Below are 26593 nucleotides of genomic sequence, written 5' to 3' on the forward strand. Positions count from 1 at the left end.
TCTCTTGGCCTTGCTTCCCACTCCAACCACTGCTGCAGTGACCAGATTCCTAAGAGTGACCAGGTAGTGCCTTGTCCTGTACACCTTGCTCCCTACCCCAGCACTTCCCTGGTGCCAAGGCTTGGGATGTTTCCAGAGCTCTTTAGCTTGGCCATCCAAATAATAGAGCACTGGGACAGTTATCCCCCATGGAGCAACCCAGAAGGCAGGGAAATGGGAATCAATGGACGATGCTTCCTTTTTCACCCCCTAAACAGACAGGTCTCAGGCAAATTCCATAAGATCCATGGGATCTTATGAAGATTCCATGGGATCAAGCCAAAGGCCAACTGTATAATACATCTTTGTACTGCTCTTACTTTTTCCCTGCTCCACTTCCCCTTTCCCTCATCCCTGCTCCTTGGGTTATGTTCCCATATTAATTATTCAGGCTCTGCATCCAGGAAAACTTAAGCTAAAACACACCAGTAACAGGGCCCCATGCTGACAGGGCCTTCTATGCCATCATTTACTTAAAAACCAGTTTTTAGATTTGCAAAGGCTGAGTTTGCTTGGGGTTTTGTTGTTGTTGTTGTTTGGAACTTTATTTATTTATTTTGTTTTTTATGGAAGTAATATTGTTCTATAACATGTTTTAGATTTCAAGTGTACTCATTACAGACCAGCATCTGTATGTTCAACTTCATGTTCACCACTAGAATTCCGGTTTCCATCCATCACCACACACCTGAGCCCTTTTACATGGTTTACCACCCCCTCCTGACACCTTCCCTTTAAGTAACCACTCTTTTGTTCTTATAATCTAAAAGTGGTTTTTGACCTGGAACTGGCAGTACCAGATCTCTGTTTTGGGTGGTGCAATGTGGGCAGAGATTGGTTAAGGCAAGAGGACCAGTCAAGAGCTGTGGCCTAAAACTTCAGCAGTGGTGCTGTAAGGGGAGCAGATGTGAACCCTGTTGTCAAGTGGAACTAGGAACACTCAGCACCTAGCAGGGGGAGAACTGGGGAAGAGAGAAGTGGAAGACGATCCGGAAGTCTGGCGTCCAGAAGGCTAGAGAACAGGGAACCATCCACAGAGCAGGATAAGCAGGTCTGGGAGGGAAGATAATGGGTTCAGCAGACCCCAGAGACCCTGGTCTCATCCTCCTAGAGCTATGAAATCCTGCATACAAGAAGACCCCCCATGAGGCCAGTCCCAGCCACCAGAGAGGCCCATCCCTCCTTTCACCCTGGAAAAAGAAGGGGGTAGGTGAGTACCTGCAGGGTTCAGGTCATTTGGGGACTTACCAGCAATAATGTGGAACCCGGGAAAGAATATTAAGGAGAGAGGCACAACTTTCTTAGCCAAAGTGGTGTTAAGTTCTTATTTTCTACTTTCAAGAAATGTTTGCTATATTCACTGTAACCACTACAAAATAACAAATACCATCAACAAGATTTATGTTCTATCATTTGTATGACTGATGCTATGCACATTTAAATGTGTTTATAACAACCACAGATTTCCATTTTCCTCTACTTGAACCAACGTAGAAGCATCACTGGGTCCAGCGATAATGGCCCCAACAGGCCCAGGGGGGAGCACCAGCTCTGCTCCGCAGGCCTTGCTGCCTTCGGTAGGGAGGAGCTTCGGGGGAGGTGTCAGGCTCTCTTCTTGATTCCCTTCATGGAGATGGAGAGGGGCAGCCCTGGGAAGTTGCTTTGGAGAAGCTGTTGTACCTAAGTGAGCAGTAAGCAAAGCCTTTTCCCTCTCCAGCTTATTCAAGTGTTTCCACATAACCATGCTCTTGTATATCCACCAGAATCAGGCCCTTCCACAATAGCCCTACAAGAAGAACTCTAGGACACAGGTGAGGAAAAGGGAGGCTCAGAAAGACTGAAGGATTTGTTTGAGGTCACCTAGTAATAAATCATGAGGCCAGGATTTGAACCCAGGTTTTTCTAGTTACTGAGTCCATGCTCCTGCCATTGTACTATGCTGCCACATATATGTTAGGGTGGGGGCCAAGGCCTCTCCTCCAGCATTGAGAAGAGAGCTCTGGCCAGGTCAGGGCTGAAGCCAGGAAACAGAGGGAAAATAAAGAACAGATGGTTTATGGCAGAGAGTGGAAAATCCCAGTCCCTCAGCCAGTCTGTTTCACTGCCTGTTTTTGTACATTTCAGAAATTAAGAATTTTTTTTAATATATTTTAAAATGGTTTGAAAAGGTCAAAAGAAGAATAATATTTCATGACCATGAAAACTATAAAACTCAAGTATCAATGTCCATGGGTAGGAATTCGGATTCCTACTACCCTGAAGCCTGACTGCAATGGTGCTCTGTCCCTGCTCAGGCCTCGGATCCCTTCGATAATTGCTCTCCAACTTTGGAGACTGGAGGACAGGGAGATAGGAAGAGATTGCCTACCATTCTGGGTGAAACTCCAGGACACTCACCATGCTCTGCATCCAGTTTAGATTGCTTCTGTCAGGGCTTGGTGGCTTCTCCATCCTCAGCACCATCTGTAGCACCATCTTGGTAGCCCGAAGAACTGAGAAACAGGGTGAAAACTCCTGCCTTCTTCCCTGCCGCCCATGCCCCTCCCTGCTCCTGCTCAATATCCCTGCACTGCTCTTCAGAGTCTATCTGCCCTCAGAGGTCTACATTGTGCAGATCAAGAGACTTCCACACTGCAAGAGAAGGTGGGCACTTAGGTGGAACCTGACCTCTCCATTCCCCACTCCTAGCTCCAACCACCTACAGCTTAACCCTTTCTGTGGGATATGCAAAAGTGGCTCAGAGGGAGCAGCAGGTGGAGAGGAGCAGTAGGGAAACAAAGGTGGAAGGAATGTATAACACTTTGACATGAAAGGGACAGAATGTGAGGATTGTGGAACTGTCAGGGACCTTAGAAGTTATCCAATCTATATCCTGTCCTTGGCCTGTAGTACACATCAGGGATTTTCCTCTGTCAGGCACAGCATCCAACTCTGCCAGAACTCAAAAGGCGCCTCCATAGGAGTTACCAGGGTTACAGAGAGCATGGTGGTCAGGGCAGCAGTCTGGCACTACATGGCAGAATTCATCGCAGTAGCAATTTCCTCTCTTGCAGTGGTCATCTGTCCCAAGGCAGCACAGGGGCTGGGGTTGGGAGCAGCTACCTAGAGAAAAAGGGACATTAAAAGGGATGTATTTAGGGCCCTACACCTGAGGGGAGAAATCAAATACTGTACAAAAATGAATAGCAATGTGTAGAAGGTAGCAGACCCCTTAGGGCCCACGCTCAGGCTGTTTCAAGTGGACGTTAGAAAAAAGCGAAATTCCGGTCCAAGTTCAAGACAATGAGAGGCCGAGTTCCTGTTCATACAGGATACATGTACCCACCACCCCCGCTCCTCCCGCACCCCGTACTTGGAACCCAGAACAAGGCCAAATGCTCTGCTGCTTGTAATAGCATATTTTAGCTTCTGTACTCCCACTTGCTTTTGGCACCTGCAACCTCTCGGATGCGGTTTACGGCTTTAAAAACCCTTGTCACGCCCTGCTCAGAGCTGTTCCCTGACGGAGGATAAGAATAGAAAAACTGGAAAGGAGATACAAGGTCAAGAACCTAACTCACACAAGGAGGTAGGTGCCAGGGACCAGCCTCCGGCAAAATGTCGTGTCAGGGGTTCCTGAAAGGATGAGACAGCGTTGGCGAAAACGAAAGATCTGAAACTTAGGGGCTGAGGGGAAGGGGATGAGGTAGAATGAGGAGACACTGACACTTGGTGAGGTGCTAGCATAATCCATTAACCCACTTATAGAAATCAAGACTCTTAGACATCAACGCCCAGATCAGGAGGTGCAACAGCCAGGAACTATCAAGACTGCTATAGGAAGTGTCAATGGCACAAACCATCCACACACAAGGAGTGAGCCCCTCCCAAACAGAAGACTGTATCAGTGCAGTCTATGCACAGGCTCAGGGCAGCACTCCCTCTGCCCACCTGTGCCTATGCAGGTGCCTATTCCTACCAACTCTCTCCTCTGCAGGGCAGCAGCCTCCTGCCTGCCCACGACCTGTCCATGTGGGGGCTTCTCTCCACTGATCTCCCTCAGCAGAGGCCACTCTCCTCAAGGCCGCCCGCCTGCAGCCATGCAGGCCTCTCTCAGCAAACCTGTCCCTTTCCCTTTCCCTAATAAATCTGTTCTTTAAATAAAACTGTTGTAGAGCAACCCCGATACAAAACAGGGTGCCTGACTGTGGGTCCTCACCCGCGCGCTTAAAAGGACTTATCAATGCTCTACTGCAGGCACACGCGAAAGGTTCATAAAAGGTTTATTTACAAGTGAAAGGGAAATGAGGAAATGTACAACTCAGGGGGAAAAGTGGGAGACAAAGTTTTAAATGCGTCCTACCCGATCCGCCAATCAGGAATCCCAAATGGCGCTCTGAGAGCTGCCGCCAGCCAGGAGCCCAGCGAGAGAGCGAGCCCCCCAAGGCCCACGTGTTTGGTTTTTATACCCAACCTGGCTGCCCAACTCCACCCTCAGGTCCCAGCCACCCTCCCTTTGGTAGTGATGGGATTTGTCTTTCCCAATGTCTTGATGGCTTTAGTCTGGAGTGGGGGTGGGGTCCACAAAGCCTGTATGGGATTAGCTCAGGACATCATTTCCCCCTAACAAAACTACTGTCTCTGTCTCGTGGAGAAACTCGCCTGGGAAACTCACCGCGTGCCGCTGAAACCGAGGCTCTGGTGAAGCCTTTCCCAGAGGGAACCCAAGGACCCCGCACTAACTCTACAAAACCACATCATTCCCTCTGTGAGGCACAGTTGCCGGGCGGCTAATAAAGACTTTCTCTGAAACTGATTCAGACTCGGGTCTGTGTCTAGGGGGAATCACCACAACAAATGGAAAAAAATTTAAAAATTAATAAAAGGAAATAAAAAAAGAGCTGGATTTAACAAATGGTGCTGGGACAACTGAACATCCATGTGCAGAGGAATGAATCTGGACCTCTACTTCACACCATTTATAAAAATCAACTCAAAATCAATCACAGGGAAGAGCACAAGAGACTGTGGTGATGGATCACCAGTGCTCTGGTACCAGCAGGGAGAACAACAGGGACTAGGCCGGAGGGAAATCAAATGTTATCCAAAAATTAACAAAGATGTATGTGGAGGTACAAGACTCCTTTGAAGTTAGACAAGAGCAGGGCACTTGATGGCCTTGGGGCAATGGGTATATATCACCACGGCGGGGTGGGGGTGGGGGGCGCTGACTGAAGTACTTTACATCCTGGGGACTGATCAGTGGAATGCCTTGTTAATAAGATTGGAGCCGTGGGTGGGGGTCAGAAGTACATCAGCAGACTCACCCTCCCTAAAGCCCTAAATCCAGTATTCAGTTTGACCCACACTTTTCTCTGTCAATAAAAAGGCCAGGATTTTTGCTTTTTTTTTTTTTTTTAGAAAGCGCTGCCCCGAAAGGGATAGGTTTGCTGAGAGAGGCCTGCATGGTTGTGGGTGGGCAGCCTTGAGGAGAGCTGCCTCTGCTGAGGGAGGCAAGGAGGAGAGAGAGAGACAATAGACAAAGGAGCAGACATCAGAAAGGATGACAAAAGGGACAGAAAAAAACCCCACAAAGATAGAGGAAGAATTCTATGATCCCTATTCTCAAAACAGTTTCATCAACCCCAAGTCCTACCATTTCTCAAAATTGCTCAATTCAGTTATTATCTGATTGTTGCCCATCCACTGTGAAGTGAGGGGTTTTTCTTCTGTAAACAATGGGAAGACAGGCATTGACTGGGAGGGACCAGGTCACATGATGAGTTTGTGACTTGGGGTGGAATATACCCAGGTCACTCCCAAGATTCTAGATGCTGTTCTCTCTCTAATTTATTTTGACCTTCCCAATTGCTTTCAGTTAGGTTAATACCTGCCTGGGGCTTTGTTTAAGGATAAACTTGAGAGCTTCCAAAGTTGACAAGATCAACAGGGAGCAGGCCTCTGGGAGGATGTAGGGTTAAGCATGGTCAACCCAACCTGTTGTGGAAACAGGAGTCAGCAGGTGTCTGGTGAAAGTTGAGCGCTGGGCCCTGGGAGGTGAGACTTCTCAAGGTGATGGTGAGCTGGCTTGGGGTGGTGGCCTCTGAATTTGACCTGCCTGATCTCTACCATCCTCTAAACCTGCATACCCGTGCTTTGAGTATTATTTGTTCAAGTTGTTTCTTCTGCTTGGAAGGCTCATCCCTTCTATAGCCACTAGAAGAAACATTTTTATCCTTCAAGACCATGTTTAAATTCAACCTTCCTGGGGCCTCCCTGGTGGCACAAGGAGTTAAGTGTCAGCACTATGAAGCAAACTGCAACTACTTCAGCACGAGTTCGATCCCCAGCAGCAAAGTGACCTACATGGCGCAGCAGATTTCTCCTCTCTCGCTGCTCCCCTTAGCAGTGTATTTAAGTCGATCCACCTGTTCTGCTCTGTCTCTGGTGAGTCCTGTCACACACCCCCACCTCTGGCCTGTATCCCAGTTCTTGTATGCATAAATAAATCTTTAAAAATAAAAATACAAAAAATAAATTCAACCTTCCCAAGGTTGCTAGGAACTAGTTCATTATTCAGAAAATGATAACAAATCACATTTATCCAAATATTTCCATACAAATCAAATATTTGATGAGGGGAAGCCTTTCTTTGTAGGAAAACTCCAGGTAATAAATGCAGAAAGAATGCTAGAATTTAGAAAACTACCAATTGGCAGTCCCATCTGGCAAGAAAAATGCACCTCAGCAATATTTATCCATAAAGGCTAAAACCATTAGGGAAAAGTTGAGGAGGAAATTTTATAATGGTCATATATAACTGGTAAAGTTTAACTCCAGCAAAAGCAGGACAGGCAGAATTACTGAAATACATTGCTAAAGGGAGCAGCAGGCAAGACAGCAGAGGTCTGCTGTGCCATGTGGGTAGCTCCCTGGCTGGGGACTGAACTCAGGCCATCATGGTAATAGTGATGAGACTTAACCCTTAGGCCATCAGGAAGACCCCACTATGTGTGTATTTTAAATTTTCCACAATAAAAAGGATTGTTTTTTTTTAAACTAACTATGCTCTATTCTAAGAGGACTTTTTTTTATCTTTTTTTTTTATTTTTATATTCCCCATACAATTGCACCCCCCTTCTAAGAGGATTTAAAACCACCCCCCCTCAAACCCCTGCTGGGCTTAACATCTTCCTTTTCCTCTTAAAATCTATTGATTTTAGGTTAGAAGTTAGGTTAGAAACCTCTAACATAGCATTAATCCCTGTCCCCATGATTTTTGCAGTCTTTCTGGAAGTGTGTATCTGTCTTCCTCACCAGTTCGTGGAAGGCAAGAAATGCATCTTTGTATTTCTGGTGTTAAAAATTTTTATTTCATTTAACTTAAAAGATCTGAATCAAACTTGTGTCCATGGACCAGAAGAGAGCTACACAGTTCCTGATAGTCCTGATTGGTGCTGCATAGTAAGGAAAAGGGAGGGCACCCCACAGTGACCAAGCAGACATTCACTCACACATTTAATTTATTCTGCTGAAGCCTTCCTATATGCAAACAATCTGAAGAAGAAGAAATCAAGAAAACCATCCCTTTCATAATTGAAACAAAAAAAAAAAATCAAATACTTGGAAATAAACCTAAGCTCTCTTATCCATTTTGAGTTGATTCTTGTGCACGGTGAGAGGTAGTAGTCTAGTTTCATTTTTTGCATGTGGTGGTCCAGTTTCCATTGCATACTCTGTGCTCCTTTGTCAAAGATCAGGTGAAAGACCTATACAAAGAGGTGAAATACCTATACAAAGAAAATTATAAAACACTGTTAAAAGAAATCGAAGAAGACACAAAGAAATGGAACAACATCCCCTGCTCATGGATTGGAAGAATTAACATTAAAATGTCCATCCTACGAAAAGCAATATACAGATTCAACGCCATTCCAGTAAAAACCTCAATGACATTCTTCAGAGAAATAGAACAAATACTGATGAAATTCATATGGAACCACAAAAAACCATGAATAGCAGAAGCCCTGCTGATGAAAACAAAGGAGAAAGGAGGTATCACACTTCCAAACTTCAGGCAATACTCAAAGCCATAATAATTAAAACAGTTTGGTATTGGAACAAATACAGAGACACACAAACCAATGGAACCGAATAGAGATCCCAGAAATAGAACAACACTTACATGGACAACTGATCTTTGACAAAGGAGCAAAGAATATGCAATGGAAAAGGACAGTTTGTTTAATAAATGGTGCTGGGAAAACTGGACCACCACATACAAAAAAATGAAACTAGACCACCACCTTTCACTGTGCACAAAAATCAACTCAAAATGGATGAGAGAGCTGGACATAGACCTGAAACTATAAAATATATAGAAGAAAATATCGGTAAAACACTACAAGACATACATTGCAATAACATCTTTAAAGACTCATCATCACCCAAAGCAAAGAAAGTCAAGGAAAACATAAACACCTGGGATTACATTAAACTGAAAAGCTTATGCACAGCAAGAGACAGTAACCAAAACAGAGAGACACCCCACTGATTGGGAAAAAACTTTGCACCCCAGTCAATTGATAAGGGACTGATCACAAAGATATACAAAGAACTCACACAACTAAACAAAAACAAAGCAAACAATCCAGTCAAGAAATGGGCAGAAGGGGCCTCCCCGGTGGCGCAGAGGTTGAGCGCTGGGTTGCGAAGCTGCCCACGGCCTCTGCTGCGCCATTCGATCCCGGCTGCTCCCTGGCCAATGGAGGAGGGTCCCACATGGCACGCAGACCTCTCCTGCCACCTGCTGCTCCCCTCAGCAGTGTACTTTTGGTCCTTCTGCCTGCTCTGCTCCTTGCTCTGGCTCTGGTGAATTCTATCACCCTCCCGCACTTCTGACTGCACCCAGTGCATGTATAAACAAAACAAACAAACAAACAAACAAATAAAACATGCCTCTATTAATAAATAAATACATAAATAAATAAATAAAAAGAAATAGGCAGAAGAATTTAAAAGACATTTCTCCAAAGAGGAAATGCAAATGGCCAACAGGCATATGAAAAAATGTTCAACGTTCTTTATAATCAGGGAAATGCAAATGAAAACCACATTGAGATACCACCTTACACCAGTAAAAATGGCACTTATCAAAAAAACAAGCAACAACATGTTGGCGAGGATGTGGTGAAAAAGGAACTCTCCTACATTGCTGGTGGGAGTGCAAACTGATCCAACCACGATGGAAAGCTGTCTGGAGGTTCCTCAGTCTACTAAAAATGGAGCTACCGTAGGATACAGCAATTCCACTCCTAGGGATCTACCCAAAGGACACAAAACATTGACTCAAAAGAACACCTGTACACCTATGTTTATTGTAGCACTATTTACAATAGGTAAAACCTGGAAACAGCCCAAATGCCTAAAAATAGATGACTGGATCAAGAAGATGTGACATATATACAAATGGAATATTATTAAGCAATCAAAAAAGATAAACTCATGCCATTCGCAGCAACATGGATGGAACTAGAAGGAATTATGCTCAGTGAAATAAGCCAGAAGGAAAAATAAAAATATCGGATAGTTTCACTTATAGCAGGAATATAGGGGAACCCAATAAGATGGCATTGTAATAACAGTACAAAACACAACAAAGCAAAAACAGACAATTACAAATCAGAGACATACTGTAGGTGAGAAGGAGGGAGGGATGAGAGGGAGGGAGGGAGGAGTACAGGGGACTGAGGTGATGGTGCACGGGTGCATTGGTGAAGGAAACTCTATGGGAACTACACCTGAGGGGGTGGGGGGGAAGCAAATATTGTTTAAAAATGAACAATGATGTAAAAAAACAACAAAAAAAATTTTAAATAATTTATTCTACTGAGCTGGGTTGGGTTCCATGGTGGACCATGGAGATACATTGCACTATGCCCACCCACTCCCCACCCCAACACAGCTCCCCGGAGCTCAGTCGGCTGAACAGAGCTTCCTCATACTACAAGTAACCAGAACATCACACATGTATGGCAAGTAAAGACCTGCAGCTAGGAGGGGAGTGCAGTGGAGTTTGGTGGGGAAGCAGTGAGCCCATCGGGAGTGGCTTCCTGGGGATAGCTCAAACCACACCTCTGTGACCAAGAGGTTAGTAGAAGTAGCAAGCTATTCCTCCTGGGGGTAGCCAAGAGAAGGCCCAGAAAGGACTATGCAAAGGACCCAAGCCTAATATTTTGCATCTCCGAAGCAATACTCTTTAAATATGTCTGACTCTTCTGATAATTTTACGAGACGAGGGTGAGCACTGCTGGAGAAGGATTTGAAGGAGGGCACTGGGCAGCTTCCTCCTCCCCTCTATGGTGCCCAGCAATCCTGCTCCAGCCCCAAACTTGCAAACCCGATTCAGCAAAACTGAAGCCCTGCCCTTCACCAGAAGTCCTGTCTACCAAGCAATACATGTTAATATGTTAATAACATGTTTATTACTTAAGCACACCCCTTGAGGCTCCTACCCTGCAAGAAGTATCCTACCAATGACATCCAGTTTTCTCCCAAATGAAGTTCTAGTAGATACAATATTATTCATGCCATTGCATTTCCAGGGGTGTTTGAGCAAACCTAATGGGTTAGTACTGGGCAGTTACCCAGTGAATCAGAGCTGATAATCTGGATCTGGGCTTATCACACCACCTTCTCCTGTCCCCCCCACCCTGCCCTGACAGTGCATATTCTAGAACCCACACTGCCTCTACTCACAGGAGCTCCTCTGCATACTCCTTTGAATTATCCCACCAAAGCACACCTTCCCAAACGAATCACCCAAGACACCCAAGTTTACAAATATGAAGGTGTATACACAGAGAAACCAGGTTAAGCACTAATTAATGAATTACTGAATATTAGCCCCCAGAAGGTAGATCATGCCAGGGACAAAAATGATTGAATGAATGAATGCAAGAGACTAGAGGCCTGGTCCCTTTGACCCTTGTAATGGTCATATTTAACTGATCAAGTTTAACTCCAGCAAAAGCTATCCTGGATCCTCACCTGTCTCCTGGTTTGGGGCCACAGGGCTCAGCCACAGCAGGAGGAGAACCAGCCACATGGCTGCAGGCACCAAGCAGAGACAGTGTTGCAGGGACCAAGGCCAGAACTTTTAATTTTTACCCATCCCGGCAAAGTCATTTGGTATCTGTAACCCTGGGGAGGAGTCAGCTGACACCTGGGTAGCCACCGGCAGAGATCAGAGACATGGCCCCAAAACAGTGGCACAGGTGTCCCAGCTGCTTGGCATAGCTTGCAAACAGAGGAAATAGTGGCAAAAAACCATTTTCCCATCACCTGGAGACTCCTGGCCAGTGGGAGGCAAGATTCAAGAAATCAGGTGATATTACTGTCCGTCATATTACACTGGTGACAATCTGGTCTGAACATCCCATTTCATAGATAAAGACACTAAGGCCCAGGTAAACAAGGAGTACCCCAGGTTCACACAGGTCGGATTTATAGAGTTGAGGTAAGAACGCTGATCTGGTTCCCACACCAATGTCCTCTCAACCAAAATGTAGTGGAGGTATACAGAGGGACCATCAGTCAGGAAAACCAGCTGGGCAGCTCTGTTCCCCTAGAACTGGTGTAAGATGTTCTCGCCACAGGGATTTTAGAATGCTTGACAGAGTAAGAGAAGACTGAGGGTAATAGATTTGAGGGAAATAGCTATTGTAGGAAAAAAGTACGTTGACTCAATTGGTCACCAGAGACCCGGCTCTCCAGGCAGAGACTAGACAGAGGTGCCAGTTCTTAGAGGAACTGGCCTTGAGGCTGAGAAGATCACAAAAGGAGGAGCCCTGAAATTTTGCCGGGTGAGCTTGGGTCAGCTCATTTTGTGCAGAAGAATAATCTGAAGGTATTGTAAAGCAATAGCTGTCTTGACTGCCCTTCAATACTACAGACTTTTGTACATACTTCCATATTTCAAGGGGAAGAACTTACTTCCCTAAAACAAAAGCAAAACTACCTCTTTTAATTATAAAAATGTGATTCTTTATAGTAATCTGGGTAAGCAGATAAAAGGGGTAGAAGTGACTATAATCCCATCATTTCAACACAACCACAATTTCATTCTTGTGTGTTTCCTTTCCTTCCTTTCTGCATTTTTTTTCTTTGCAGGGATATTTTTCCATAATTGTAATATATATATATATATATATGCATACATATATATATAAACTATTTTGGAATCATTTTGGATTTATAGAAAAGTTGTAAAGATAGCATGAGTTCTGCTATATCCCTCACTCAATGTCAGTTTTCCCTAATGCTACCATCTTACATTTTTCAAAAGTAAGAATTAAAATTGATACATTACCCTTTTACTAAACTCTACACTTTATTCATATTTTTACCAATTTTGCACTCGTGCCCTTTTTCTGCTGCAGGATCCACCCAGGAAAGCACACCGCAGTTAGTGGCCGTGTCTCCTTGGCTCCTCTGGTCTGCGACAGTTTCTCAGCCTGTCCTTGTTTTCCACAACTTTGACAGTTTTGAAGAGCACAGGTCATGCGTTTTGTATAACGTCCCTCAAACTGGGTTTGCCTTATGTGTTTTTCATTTGACTAGGGTTGTGGGTATTTAGGAAGAGTACCACAGAGGTGATGTGCCCATCTCATCACATCAGAGGTCCATAATATCAACATGACACTCTAAACGATGTGAGCCTTGATCACTTGGTTAAGGTATTATGTGCCAGGTCTCTCTGCTGTAAAGTGACTATTTTTCTCTTTAAGTGAATCACTAATTCCAATCTATTCATAAAGGAAGGAGGGGTGAAGTACACCTCCTGGAGGGAGATAATTTACATATATTGCTTGAAATTCTTCTGTGAGGAGGATTTGTCCTTCCTCCCATTTATTCAATCATTTATATGTATCAGTATGGACTCATGATATTTGACATATATTTTTTTTCACATACATTGCATTATAAGATTTTCCCATGTTACTATGTCATCCTCTCTATATCATCATTTTAATGATTGCATCAATTTTTTTCATATTCTCCATGATTAACTTTGGACACCCATAAATTATGTTGTCGTAAACATTTTTTGAAACAATCTATTTATTATTCTTTGTTTTCTAGCTCTGGCATCATATGTGAACACAGAACAGAGTGAATGTTCAATAGATGTTTGGTTGAACAGTAGGCCTGTTTTCCTCTTGAACAGTCTTCTCCCTCTTGGCTTGTAAAGATCTCAAGTCTAAGTCAAAAGTAGGGAAGAGAAGCTTGAGAATTTGCTGGAAATTAAGTTTTGTCTTCCTGTGAGCCATACCTAGCTCGTAACAATAAACAAAGGTCCTTAGCACAAAGCAAACACTTTGTACTATAAGCTATTTTCCCATCTTTGTTTGGCAAACATTTTATCAGAGTTAGCAGTCTTTCACATGACTTTATCATTCTTCTCTCAGCTATCTTTACAGACATAACAATGACAAATACCTAGGGGGTTTTAGGGCACATAAATATCATCATCTCTCCCAGTTTAGTCCCTGGCAAGTAAAAAGCTGGCAGTTTAACACTATAGTGAGCAAAGGACATTTGGAATGTTATCTTCTTTGATAATAACTACTGGGCAAAACAAAACAGAAACAGTTGCAGACAAAATAGCTGACTTAGGAGAAGGGAGATGAGGACATTTCCAGCACTTCAAAATTTGGGAAAGAAACCACAAAGAGATTTGGTGGCAAGTAAAGAGATAAGAGAGCTAGAAAGTAGTCAGAAGCAAGGTCAGAGCAATCCTGTCTCTCATCCCACAATGTACTTTTCTTTTCTAAAGATTTATTTATTTATCCATGTAAGAGCTGGGGTACAGGCCAGAGTTGCAGGGGATGGGAGGATTCACCAGAGAGACTGGGAACAAAACAGGCAGATTGACCAAAGTACACTGCTAAGGGGAGCAGCTGGTGAGTCAGGAGTGGTCTGCACCCTGTGGGTAGCTCCCTGGCCTGCCAGGGGAGCGAACTCGTGTTGCAGAGGCTGTGGACAGCGTCATAGGTTGCGTCTTAACACCATGCGCCACCAGGGAGGCCCCCACAATGTACTTTTGATCACTTTTATTCCCACTGAGAGGTGGGGAAAGAAGCACATCATATCAAGAATGGAATTTTCCCCAAGAGGTTCACCCCTTCCTCTCCAGGAATAGTGTCTGTCTGTTTGTATAGGAAAGAGATAGGTAGTTGAATCCATGTGGACTCTGAGGGGTTAGGCATCAGAGTTTGTCTACATTAAAATCCTCTGGGGGTCCCTGATGTGGGGTAAGTCTTGCAATTAGACTAGGGAGCCCCAGCACCAGCAGGCTTCATATTTATCTCAGACTTGGGTGAGTGCTCTATTCAGGCTCTTTAAGTTAGAAGAAATGAGACCTACTGAAGCTGATAATAAAAAGGTAGAGCAGGGGCCTCCCGGGTGGCACAGTGGGTTGAGCACAGCTCTGTGAAGCTGTCCGCAGCTTCTGCAGTGCAGGTTTGATCCTGGCTGGCCGGCGAGAATCCCACATGGTACAGAAGACCTCTCCTGTCGTGCCCGCTGCTTCCCTCAGCAGTGTATTTCTGTCATCTGCCTGTTCTGCTTCCTGCTCTGTCTCTTGTGAATCCTCTCACCCTCCCTCGCCTCTGGCCTGTACCCCAGCTCTTGTATAAAAATAAATAAATCTTTAAAAAAAAAAAAAAAAAGGTAGAGCAGTTGTTGCAAAGATCCACAGGGCTAAGAGGAGAAGTGACTAAATTCACCTGACTGCAGGGCCCAAGAGACTGCCTGGGAAAGAGAGCAGCCAGAATGAGCACAAGTGGACTGCCCCTGCCTGGGCCTCCTTTCTGCCTAAGAACTCAGCAGGCGTCTTTCTGACTTACTTTGGAAGAGCCTGAGCTGGGTCTTTGGGGATCATCAGGTTTTTGCATAAGGACTATGAGTTTAGAATGATTAAAAAGGACTGTGTTTGACAGTGGTAACTAAATGCCATTGCTGCAGTGAAGGCAATCCTTGTCAAGAAGCACACTTAAAGCTGTCCACCTGTCTCCATTATATTCTAATGGCCATCCAGCAATTCATGCATTCATTCAACTAAGTCATGTTTGCTTGTTGTGCTAAAAGGGGGAACACTAAATAACAAGATTGCATGAGAAGTGCTTTAACAGGAAGTTTAGAGAGTGCCAAGGGTTCATGGAGGATGGGTAGAGTTAAAGTCAGTCAGGGAAAGCTGGGGTGTAGGTGAAATACCTCTTTAAAGAAAGAAAGATCAAAGTGCATTAAGGAAATTGTTCAGTAATTCAGGGAATGGCAGATGAGGTTAGGAAATTAAAAAGTATGGCTGTGTATGAAAGATCCTTTAAGTGCCAGGGGAAGAATCAAACTTTATGCTATGTGAAAATGAACACTGGTGAGTTAGGAGCAGGAAAGTGAGACCCCACAGTAATGTTTTCCATACTCCCCACTGCTCTACTTACCCCTACCATGAAGGACAATTTAGTAATACTTAACAAAATTGTAAGTGAATCTTTTTGTGCTGACCTTTCTACTTTAGAGAATTTATCCTATGATACACATGCACCCATAGAAAATGATCAAGTTTTTTTCATTGTAGCATTATTTGTATTAATAAAGATTAGAAATAACGTAAAAGCCCATCAATAGGTAATCATATTGTCTATCCATACAATCAAAATGTGCAGCTTTAAAATAAAGGAAATGCTTCATACAGGTAGTTCTCTAAGATAATACTGTTAGAAAAAAAGGTACACAAATATGTCTATAGTATGCTACTTTTTAAAAGGTAAAGAATAAGGAGTGTGTGTGTTTCTGTGCGTGTGATGTACATATAATCACTATAAGGATAAGGATAAGCAGAAAAGTAATCAGTGGCTACCAAAGAGGATGAGGCAGAAGCGAATACAGAAACAAGGACAAGTGAATACAGAAACAGGAGGGAGGGAGGGAGATTTGTTATCATTTTCCCTTCCTCTCCAGAAAGAGCCTTACACATTGGGTTTTGGTTAAGATATTACTTTCTAAGGGGCCTTAGTTGTTGTACTGTAAATCAAGTATCCTTGTTTTATATATGTGTATATATATATATATATATATACACACACACACATATATATATATATTACACATATATACACACATGTATAAAATCAGATGGCATATGTGCTCTTTTCCTTCATGGCGCTTGTAATTACATACTCATTATGGTGACAATTACAACTTGTAATTACATTCTCATTATGGTGACTCTGAGCAATGTCTGTTTCCCCCATAAGACTCTAAGTTTCTCAAGGGTGGGCTGTCTCTGTTTTGGGGCACTGTAGCCCCAGTCTACCACAGAAGGGGCATATAGTAGCTACCCAAATATTTGATGAATGAGTAAGTAGGGAGAAATGGCATGGTTGGAGATAGTTGAGAGGTAAGATAAGAACCTAAATTTGTGTGCTAGTGGTAGAAAAGAAACAAGAGGTTTATTTTAAAGAGGAAAATCAACAAAATTTTGGTAACAGGTGGTGGGAAGCTTTATAAGCTGAAAATGCCACTTTAAACCAACAAATACCACTTGAGAAAAAGGAGTCCAATACATCTAAGTTTTCAGACTGGGGTGGCTATTGGTTAGGTTTTGGGAAACATGATATTTATGTTGATTTTAGACATACCACCTGGAGATGATCAAGGATCTGAGGGAAATGTTGATAAAGTTTCAGGATGGAGTTAGAGCTCCAGTGGGCCAGGAGCATGAGAGAAAAAGCCAGAGACAGATGTTCACGGAAGAGGAAACGGAAACATCTGAGACAATCCAGATGTTGTGGAGGCAAAGATCCACTTCACTTTAAGGGACAGCATGCCAAGGGTGTGGGCACATACATTTGAAAGGACAACATGCCACAGAGTCTTTTATACATGAAGAAACAGAAATCCAGAGATTGGAAGTGACTTGCTCGCGGTCACACAGCAAGTCAGTGCTGAAGCATTTCAAGCACTCTCCTGACTTGTTAGGTCCAGTTTTCTGGCATTATATTACAGAAGCCCTTTGAATTTTCAGACATATCTGCTTTACAGTAAACTCTCAATACTGTTTCCTGATAGTCAAGGCAGGCAAACAAACAGCAGACTTTCATTTCCTTAGTTTATTAAATATGACAATGAATTGTTAGGCTGTACATGAACGACAGCAAGTAAAATCCAGTTCAGAATGTAAGTTGTACACACACAGAACATCTCTATTTAGACTCTTGCTCCTTTTATATTAAATCAAACAAAAATTCTAAAGCATTGGCAGAGAAAGTCAATAACAGCCTCATTTAAGTGGAAAATATATGCCTCCCACTCTTCTGCTATGACTTGAATCTTGTCTCCACCTAGCAAGCAAAATTGTTTTCCCTTCATTTATAGCAAAGAACACTTCTTTCCTCCCCTTTAATTCAGAAGGAACTCTTCTTCAGTGCATTCAAAATTTCTCTCCACAACAGTAGGGGATTTTTAGATACTGGTAAGTTACAAAGTGCTTTCAAAACATCCTATCCACTTTCCTCTCTCCCCCTACTCTCAAATGGATATTTAAACAGTGATGACAGCAGAGTGTCAGGGTCACTAAAACAGATATGCAATAGGGATGGATACGGGAGATGGGAATAAAACAAGCAGAAAAACAAGCAGGAGCATGTATGGTCACTGAGCTCTGCTTTAGAAACTGTGTCAGCATTTTCCTTCCTTGATCCTATGCTAATATGAAATGGGCAGGACAGAGAGTATGTCTCTCTTCCAGTGTAGTGACTTGGAATAAGGAGCTGGACTTGAAATTTTAATCAAAACTGCAAGTAGAGCTCACCATTTTTTCAACCCTCTAAGTCTGAACCTGAAGACTAACCTTTAGCGAGACTTGAGTTTTATGGGGTCATGCCCAAAGCTCCTTAAAGGATGGGGGAACTTCTACTCAGCTATTTCTGAGGCACTGGTTTTCAGAGCCTCCTAGCTAAGGGAAGGGAACACTCTGGGCGTTCTAACCCACCCAGCCTTCAGATCCCAAGTCTGAGGCAGAGGGACCCACTTTATGAATCAGTTCCTCCCTGCTCCCTCTTGCCCTGGTGGAGTCTCAGCTCTGGTCTTTACCTTTATGTTCCTTCTACTTCCTGTGAGACTCTTGCATGCTCCAACTCAGGCACTCATCAGCTTCCACCAACCATGTGCAACGTTCTGTTCAGCTTTCTGGGGTAGTACCCCTATTAAGTGTTTTCTACTAGCAACCAACTATGGACAGACAGGTAGAAAGGAAGAAGTCAGTCCCAGAACAAAACTGCTGTGGGCTTTAATTCATAGAGCTGTCAGTCCTTGGAATAGGAACACTGACCACACAGGTCAGGAGCTGTTGCAACTTAAAGACCACAAACGTATATACAGTTTCATCAAAATACACACTTAAAAAGAGGGTGTGTGTGTGTGTGTGTGTGTGTGTACTAAAATTAGTACTATGAAGAGGACGGTTGAACATAAGAATATCACTAGGCTAGAGAGTTAAGTGCATAATTGGCATAAAGGCTTTTGTTAGCCCAAGAACACAGGAACATCCACATATCCACAAATTGTCAAAGTCTTTACCACCACTAATAGTAGAAAGCTTTGCCCCCCAAATTTAACAAAAGAAACTCGACAGAAATCAGCCACCAGGGAAGGTTCCAACTCTGCTGCAGGAAGAGGAGAGAAGGAATGGACTTGGACATATTTTCATTCAGAACCACAATGACCATTAGCCAAGGACATAGTGGAAAGAGTCCTACAAAGATGGTGAATGGAGCTTCTGTCCTCAACTGAAGATGGCATCACGGATTTGCCTAAGCTTAAAAGACCGTACTTGCACCAAAGACCTAAGGTGACTGAGAGGGATCTTATCACTGAAAAGGAAGCCAACAGCTCCTCTGACTGATAAATGCTTCTTATAAGGTCAACAGAATTGTAGCCTCACTTATGATTGGTATAAGGCTACAAATGGCACTGGACTAAGCTTTTCTTGGTGGTTTTAACACCACCAAGGTAAATAAAAGCTTGTTACATCATCTGTGCCTGGATATTTCAAACAAGAAAATCCTGGCTGCTTCGAGGTTTCTGAGGATTCTAATATGCTCTCAAAAATACCTAAATAAGTTGGACAGAATGCCCATGACATAGTCCAATTTCTTTTGCTTCTCCTCAGGGCACAGTTTGACCCTATTCCAGGACTTGGAGAGAGAATACTCCATCCTCCTGTTTAGCAGCAAAGGAGAAGTGAGTTGGTTGACCAGGCCTGGCTCAGAAGCTCTAGAACTGAAACAAAATAAAACTGGAAATCATACTTGAAATACAGTTGAAACCAATGGACATGCCACTGGAAATGCCAGCTGATCCAATGGAAAGGCCATGGATGTCAGAAGAATTAGGTCTCATGGTCCATCCCCCTGACAGAGGCACTAGAAGTTTCATCTAAAGATCTATGTATCACTTCTGATGGAAATACCTGGAACCAACAAATGGTCATAACAGAATGGACCCCACCAACCTGGACATTAAACAAGTCATATAAAATAATAATGATAATAATTTAAAAAAAAAAAAAAACACAAGTGGGGAAAGTCCTTATAAGGGTGGCTCAGTTCTGCATTATGTATGACATTAGCCCTAGAAAGAGGGCCTAACTTGCTTTCTTCAGGTGGTCTCCAGGATGGTGGCCTCTAGAGCCAAGGCTTCAGCAGGTTCCTCCTCGAAGTCTGACATGTAGGACTCCAGACTCTGCTTGGCTAGCAACTCCCGCCGGGCCTGCAGCCGCTCACACCGGGGACAGCGTCCAGACTTGAAACAAGCTTTATGGTAACATGCTTTACACTCTATTCAGGAAGGGAAGTGACAAAGAGAAGAGAGCAATTTGTATTATCTCAAATTGGAAGTAAGTGACTGCAATAGCCCTTCTCACCATGCAGCTAATTGCTCCTGTGGTGAAACACCAGGAGTTGCCGAGTCAAGTCAAACTCTTATTAATAGGGTGACTGAATGGAAATATACCACTGTGTTCAGTCTTGTTTTCCCACCCCACAGCTGGCACCAGCCTCACCTTCACAGGTCCGGCACTTATGGAGCTCAAAAGGAAAGATGATGTCATCCTCATTCTGACAGAACTCACAGATGAAGCCTTTGGCTTGACAGAGCTGGGGAGGAAAGGGATAGGCATCAAAATGAGGGGCAGCATAGCAGGAATTGGCACCAGTGGGTGACCACAAATGGGGGCAGGGGAAAAATATAAATAAGATATGAATGAGCTTTAAAAGGTTCTCCTGCCTTCTGGGAAGAGAACAGAGCTGGGCTTGGAAGCCAAACATGGGCCAGGTTGGGCAGTGCCAGACAAGGCTCTAAGGTGGAGCTAAGAGAGGCAAGAGCTTGAGAAAACCCTATCATTGGAATGGCTCTCAAAGAAGAGATGAAAAGAAGGAAGGAATGTGCCATTAAAGACTTCTTAAAGTCAATACTCCAGTCTGGGTAATGATTTTATTTAGAAATAGGAAACATGGGGCCTCCCTGGTGGCACAAGGGGTTAAGATATAGCACTATGAAGCTACCCGCAGCCACTGCAGCACAAGTTTGATCCCCAGACAGGGAGGTGACCCACAAGGCACAGCAGACCTCTCCTGTCTCGCCTGCTGCTCCCCTCAGCAGTGTACTTCGGTCAGTCTGCCTGTTCTGTTCCCCACTCTGTCTCTGGTGAATCCTCTCACCCCCTATACCTCTGGCCTGTACCCCAATTCATGTATGCATAAATAAATCTTTTTAAAAAATAGAAATAGGAAACACAAACAATTAAGATAAAATGGGAAGGCAAGGATATTTCTCCAAAAAACACACAGCCTTGAGTCAGGTTAGTGCAAGTCTTTTCTAATTCCCTATACTATACAGGACTCTTTGTATAAGCTCCATTTTGATCTCTAACTCTAGAACTGTCAGAAGAATAAAAACTGGGTGTATCTAAGACGGGAAATCATAAAGATGGAATTTTTGGCATATTGGGTCTATCAAGAACAATAATAACATAGCTATAGAATACAATAGAATACTTAGGCTATAAAATGCTTTCACATAAATTTTTTGATCAATCCTCAAAAACTGAGAGGACAGGGCAGTGGATATTATTATCTTCATTTTAGATATAAGAAGATTAAGACATTTAAGGACAAGAAATAATCTCAGAGAAGCAAAGTATTCCCTTTGATCACAGTGACTAAAAACAATAAAACTAAAACCAAGTCCCTCTCAGATGCTAATTCAGGACTTTCCTCCCATGTCATGACAATTCTTTTTTTTTTTTTTTTTAAAGATTTATTTATTTATTTATACAAGCACTGGGTACAGTCAGAAGCGTGGGAGGGTGAGAGAATTCACCAGAGCCAGAGCAGGGAGCAGAACAGGCAGAAGGACTGAAGTACACTGCTGAGGGGAGCAGCGGGCGGCAGGAGAGGTCTGCGCGCCATGTGGGACCGTCGCCCAGCAGCCGGGGATCGAACCAGCGCTGCAGAGGCTGCGGGCAGCTTTATAGCCCAGCGCTCAGCCGCTGTGCCACCAGGGAGGCCCTGTCATGACAATTCTTTAGTGGAAATCTGCTTAGTCCTGCCCATTACCCAGAGGCCAACACTAAATCTCCCTCTAATTCTAGGTTCTTTAGATCTAGATGATTTGGCTGTTCACCAGCCCTAGGAACGGCACTCCTCTTCAGTTTCTTTCACAGTATTGACAGGCTACTTCAGCTTCCTAGAACTAAATGGCAAGAGCTCTGGGTCCACAGCACTTTCTGTAACTCTAAGCAAGGAAGTAAGGGCCCAGTTACAAGCTAAAGCAAGACTTTCTTACCATGCAGCGCTCTACGTGGGCAGTCCCTGCCCTGGTGAGCTCAGCAAGCCTGGGCCCCAGCTCCCCCTTCCTAGTTGCAGTCAGGTCATTCAGTGAGTACAGGTGGAGATCCTCTGTCAGATGGCCCGGAACTACATCAAAGGAATCCAGAAGCCTACAGGAAATGAGGAAAAGTGGGTTGGAGCAGGAATGAACATTTTATGTGGCATAACAGACCAGCAGGAAGGGGAAGAGAAGGGTCCCAGGCAGAGGTAATGAGGATGGGCAACACTCAGACAGCCCAGGTATTCCCTCCCACAATGCCAGGTGTCTGGATGGCAGAAGTGACTTTGATACTTCTTCACAGAGTGATTCATGCCAGCTTATAATGAGCAGAGGTGGGTCTGCCCTGGATAGAATGATCACAGATTTCCGTACCAGGAAGAAGGTTACGGACTGTGCTGTGGTTTTAACATTTCTGTAGCCAAAGGCTCTACCCTTGAGCTAGCACCCCCTCCTCCCCCATTTAATATTTCTGGAATTTTCTGCAAGATTCCCCTACTCTCCTTCACATAACAAGGGTAACTGCTGGGACATGTCTCTTTCATAGACATTAATTCAACCAGAGACCACCGGCCTCCACTTAAGACTTACTCTTTGGGGGCCTCCCTGGTGGCCTAGAAGTTAAGTGCTATCATTATGATGGCCCGAGTTCAATCCCTGGCCTGGGAGCTAAACCACATGGTGCAGCAGACCTCTCCTGTCTTACCAGCTGCTTCCTTTAGCAGTGTATTTCAGTAAATCCACCTGCTCTGCTCCCCACTCTGCCTCTGGTGAATCCACTCATCCCTGCACCTCTGGCCTACACCCCAGTTCTTCAATGCAAAAATCAACAAAAAAAAATTTTAAGACTTACTCTTTGGCCAGTCGGCATGTCTTGAACATGTTCTTCATGTGATATAGCTGGATTCGCAGCAGCTAAAGAGTAAGACATTGTGGTGATGGGCAGGGAGTGAGAAGAGGTGTGGAAAAGAGATAGACAACTGTTAGATGTACCTTCAAACCCTGGGGGTCTGGAAGTTGTGCATGCAGCAGCCAGAACTAGACTGTTTTCTAAACTGTAACTCAACAACTCACTTCAAAGTGACTCCCAGTCAGGGAAGACCCCTCTTATAGGTCAATCTGTCCAAATCACATACACAGCTGGAATCAGCTGTGAAACCCAGAATTAGAATCCCCCATCTGATACCCTATTCTCTATTTAGTAATATTTTCAGTGAAGAGAAAAATCTTGCTTGAGTGTTATTTATAGCTTGAGTTGCTATTGCCAGGTATGAGACTTTTAACTAGACAAATACCTATGAAATGGCAAGAAATTAAGAAAGTACACAGAGAAAGCATGAATGATGAAACGGGGACAAAGACAAGTGTGGTGATCTTGGGAAAGCCTGTATGAATAGAAACAGAGGGGTAAGGGGATGATAAGGATACTCAATGGTGCAGCCTTTTCCATGGTCTTACCCGGACTTGATTGAGCAGCTTGACCTTCCTATAAAGGGCACTATTGATGTCCTGCACATTGAAGAGAGGATCATTCCAGATCTTTATGAGTAGGTCCTTGGAGAAATTGCTGACACAGTACTTGCTGAAGTCCCACTTGCGCAGAATCCGGCTGGGTATGACCATCTGGGCATTCTCGTGGCAGCACTGACAGAAGTACTTGCCCAAGTACTCACAATACCGCAGCCGCTTGATATAATCTGGAAAGATGGGCAAGTCACAAGGTCAGGTGTGACTTTCCCATCTGGTGAGGTACAAGCTCGTGAGGCAGCATGATTTTGCTGCTTCTTCTGGAAGAGTGAGCCACTGGGCTCCAACCTGTGTCCCAACCCTCTAAAGGCCACTGAGTAAACAAACCCTGCCACAGTTGGTAAGATCTCACCTCCAAGAATCTGGCTGAAAGTATTCAATTTTCTTCAGTATACAATACTGGTAATGAGCTCCCAGAAACAATTTCCTCTGAGTTCCAGCATTCTTTCCCAGTCCTAAGCCTTCTCCTCAGACCCCTTCTTTCACTTTCCCCCATTCTGTTCTGTCACCTGCTCTTACTATATCTCTGGTCAGTCCCTCTCTCAACTGTGGGAGATGATAAAGTCCTTGGAGGTAGGTTGGAGGTCAGGAAAGAAACTCACCTGGGTCAGTCCGGATGCCACATCCTGCACATCGGTAATTCTGCTTGGCTACAGCAATTTTCCTCCTGAGGAAAGGGGAAAGAAAGGAAATTGGAAATACCAGCTGCATGAGGCCTCTGAGACATAAAGGTGAGGATACACAGAGAGAGATTCAGCTATTTTTTAGAGTTGGAAAAAAAAGAACCCATTAGAAGAACTAATACAAGCCAAGAATTATGAGGTATGAATTTAAGTCTTGGCAGCAACTCTCCCCACTAATTAACCATGCTTTCTGTACAAATATAAGAGATTAGACACAGTAGAGAGAAAAACACCCACTTATCTTAAAAGGACAGTAATCTCCCAAAACTATTAGGAAAAAGGCAACAGGTTGGGAATATCAGTGATCAAAGACCTCATTTCCAGTTAGTTCTGGGAAGGAATGGGAGGATCAAGTATAAAAATTAAGGCCAAGATGGATAATTCTCTCTTTATGCCTTTCAGTGAATAGAACTGTGTAGGAGGTACAGCTACAGGCCAAGATGAGAGGGTAAGGAGTTAGTCCTGATAATCCAGAGGGTGTTATCCATTTTTCCACAAGGCATAGCCACTGGCTACTTACGTTGGGGCTGGATGAACATTAAAAATTATCTGAGGCCTTGGTGGGGCCCACTCCAGGTTGCCACGAACACGAATACGAAGCTTGTAGATGTCAGCATGCTGCCCATCATCTGGTGAAATGGGCAGTGAGTCAGGGATGGGCAGGAGCTACAGAAGAAAAGCACAGGAAGAGGTAACATGGACCATCTGCAGAAACTCATAGGCTTGACCCTCTGGCCACGACAGAAGCATAGTTAATTGATGAAAGACATTTCAGGAGCACTCTAAGTAAGGGTTTCAGAGAAACTTGACCCTCAAAAAAAAAAAAAAAAAAAAAAAAAAACATAAGGCACCAGGCTACTAGACATGAGGGCCTTGGGTTCCAAGAAGCAAATGGAATAGAAACATCACCCCACTTTGGTGGCATGCATTGCTAATGCTGTCCCTGAATGCACTCTAGGACCCTTGGCATGCCGGGTCCTTCATGTCTCACTCCACTGCAAAACAAAGAAGCATCTGAACAATTCACTTTTTCATGGTGTCTCAAAAGTGGTCATAACACAGGAGTTCCACCTCTGGGTCTCACTAGTGAGCTGTCATGTGGAATTTCTCCTGGTTTGACAATTGTAGGGAAAACCTAGGCAAGCAATCATTCATTCATTCATTTAATGCATCTGCAATGAATGACTTCTGTGAGTAAAAAAGGAAAAACACATAGTTTTTTTTTTCTAGTTCATTCTAGACTGGAGACATGGGATAAAGAAGTACAAGTTCAGAAAGCCTGTCCAGTCCCCTGGGGCTGGAAAGAGGGTACAGAAAATAAGCTGAAAAACCTACCTTCTGAGGGGCATCATGCTCTGGAACTAGCCATTCTAGTTCTGAGGCAGCTGGGAGCTGCATCCCCTCAAACTGCTTCAGGAGCCCCATGGCCACTGCCTCTGCAGATGTGGAGTGTAGGAAGCAATGGGAGCTGGAAAGGAAAGATTCAAGGAAAGGTTAGCACAGCTAGACAAGAAGACGGGAGCTTTCCCTTCAGGATCTGATACTATATGCACTGACTTCTGGGTTAAGAGAATATTAGTAGCATGCCCAGTCTGCTCAGCTTTTCCTATCATTTTCACACATGTGTTTAGTGAAAAATGTACTGGTCTTACATGTAGTCCTACTACTAAGGCTACAACTCTACTTAGTAGCGTTACACAGCAGTGTTAGTTAAGGATTATGTATCATTTCCTATCTCTAAACTTCAGTTTCTTTAATGGCATAATGAGTATTTATAAAGTTTGTTTAGAAAATAAGATCATAAAGTACTATTGTTACCCCAAGTAAGCTGCTATTTTCCCTATATGGGGCCACAGTGATGAAACCTGTTTAATCATGATTCACTGCTCTCTCAAGACCTGATCTTTTGGGGGCCTCTGATATTATCACAGTCAGCAGAGAAGGAATACCCTCTATCAGAGGATTGCTTCTACCAGATTCTACCATCTTTGAACCAATGATCTTCTGTTCTCTTTCCTTGGACTTGCCACCATCAGGGAGGCCAATCATTTTAACCTTGCCACTTTGTGAATCTGGATGGTTTCATCCACATCCTTTCCCATCCATATGCCTACATTAGGTTTTGTTCCTCCAAATTCTTAAGGGTTATATTGATATTTGAAAATATACACACAAACAAAAAGTACTTACAAGGACTGGGAAGAAATGAAGGATTTGCTGTTTGAGCCTGTGTTCCTTCTGATGTCAGCATCTAAATGGAAACCAGTGATAAGTGGAGCAAAAATGAGAAACAGAGGAGGTAAAGGATTAATTATAGAAGTCATTCAAGGTATTGATAGCTAAGCGCTCAGGGTAGTGGTTAGGTGCTCCATTCTAGGGGAGAGGGGATAGGAATGGGGGTAAGGAGCAGAGTC

The 26593-nt window shown here is 43.8% G+C and overlaps 1 protein-coding gene across 12 annotated transcripts in view; it reads right to left on the minus strand.

Annotated features, from left to right (window-relative positions):
- The window catches only part of RUBCN (rubicon autophagy regulator), a 78471-nt gene that overhangs the window by 4016 nt on the left and 47862 nt on the right, over positions 1 to 26593 (minus strand). For 7 of the 12 annotated variants that reach the window (XM_054700491.1, XM_054700489.1, XM_054700490.1 and 4 more), the window contains 9 exons: positions 26370 to 26430; positions 25515 to 25647; positions 24700 to 24845; positions 24099 to 24163; positions 23428 to 23666; positions 22823 to 22884; positions 21928 to 22081; positions 20144 to 20237; positions 17157 to 19919 (listed from right to left, as the gene is read on the minus strand). In XM_054700491.1, the coding sequence (XP_054556466.1) occupies positions 19741 to 19919; positions 20144 to 20237; positions 21928 to 22081; positions 22823 to 22884; positions 23428 to 23666; positions 24099 to 24163; positions 24700 to 24845; positions 25515 to 25647; positions 26370 to 26430 (1133 nt within the window). In that variant the 3' untranslated portion in view covers positions 17157 to 19740. Of the gene's footprint in view, positions 1 to 1446; positions 1840 to 2436; positions 2532 to 3006; positions 3142 to 12939; positions 13280 to 17155; positions 19920 to 20143; positions 20238 to 21927; positions 22082 to 22822; positions 22885 to 23427; positions 23667 to 24098; positions 24164 to 24699; positions 24846 to 25514; positions 25648 to 26369; positions 26431 to 26593 lie in introns of those variants that run through there. The other 5 variants (XR_008553847.1, XR_008553848.1, XR_008553849.1 and 2 more) reach the window with 5 other exon arrangements.

This window comes from Talpa occidentalis, unplaced genomic scaffold (assembly GCF_014898055.3).
Source record: "Talpa occidentalis isolate TD23 unplaced genomic scaffold, MPIMG_talOcc4v2.1 talOcc4.4, whole genome shotgun sequence".
In the NCBI taxonomy this organism is placed as follows: Eukaryota; Metazoa; Chordata; class Mammalia; order Eulipotyphla; family Talpidae; genus Talpa; species Talpa occidentalis.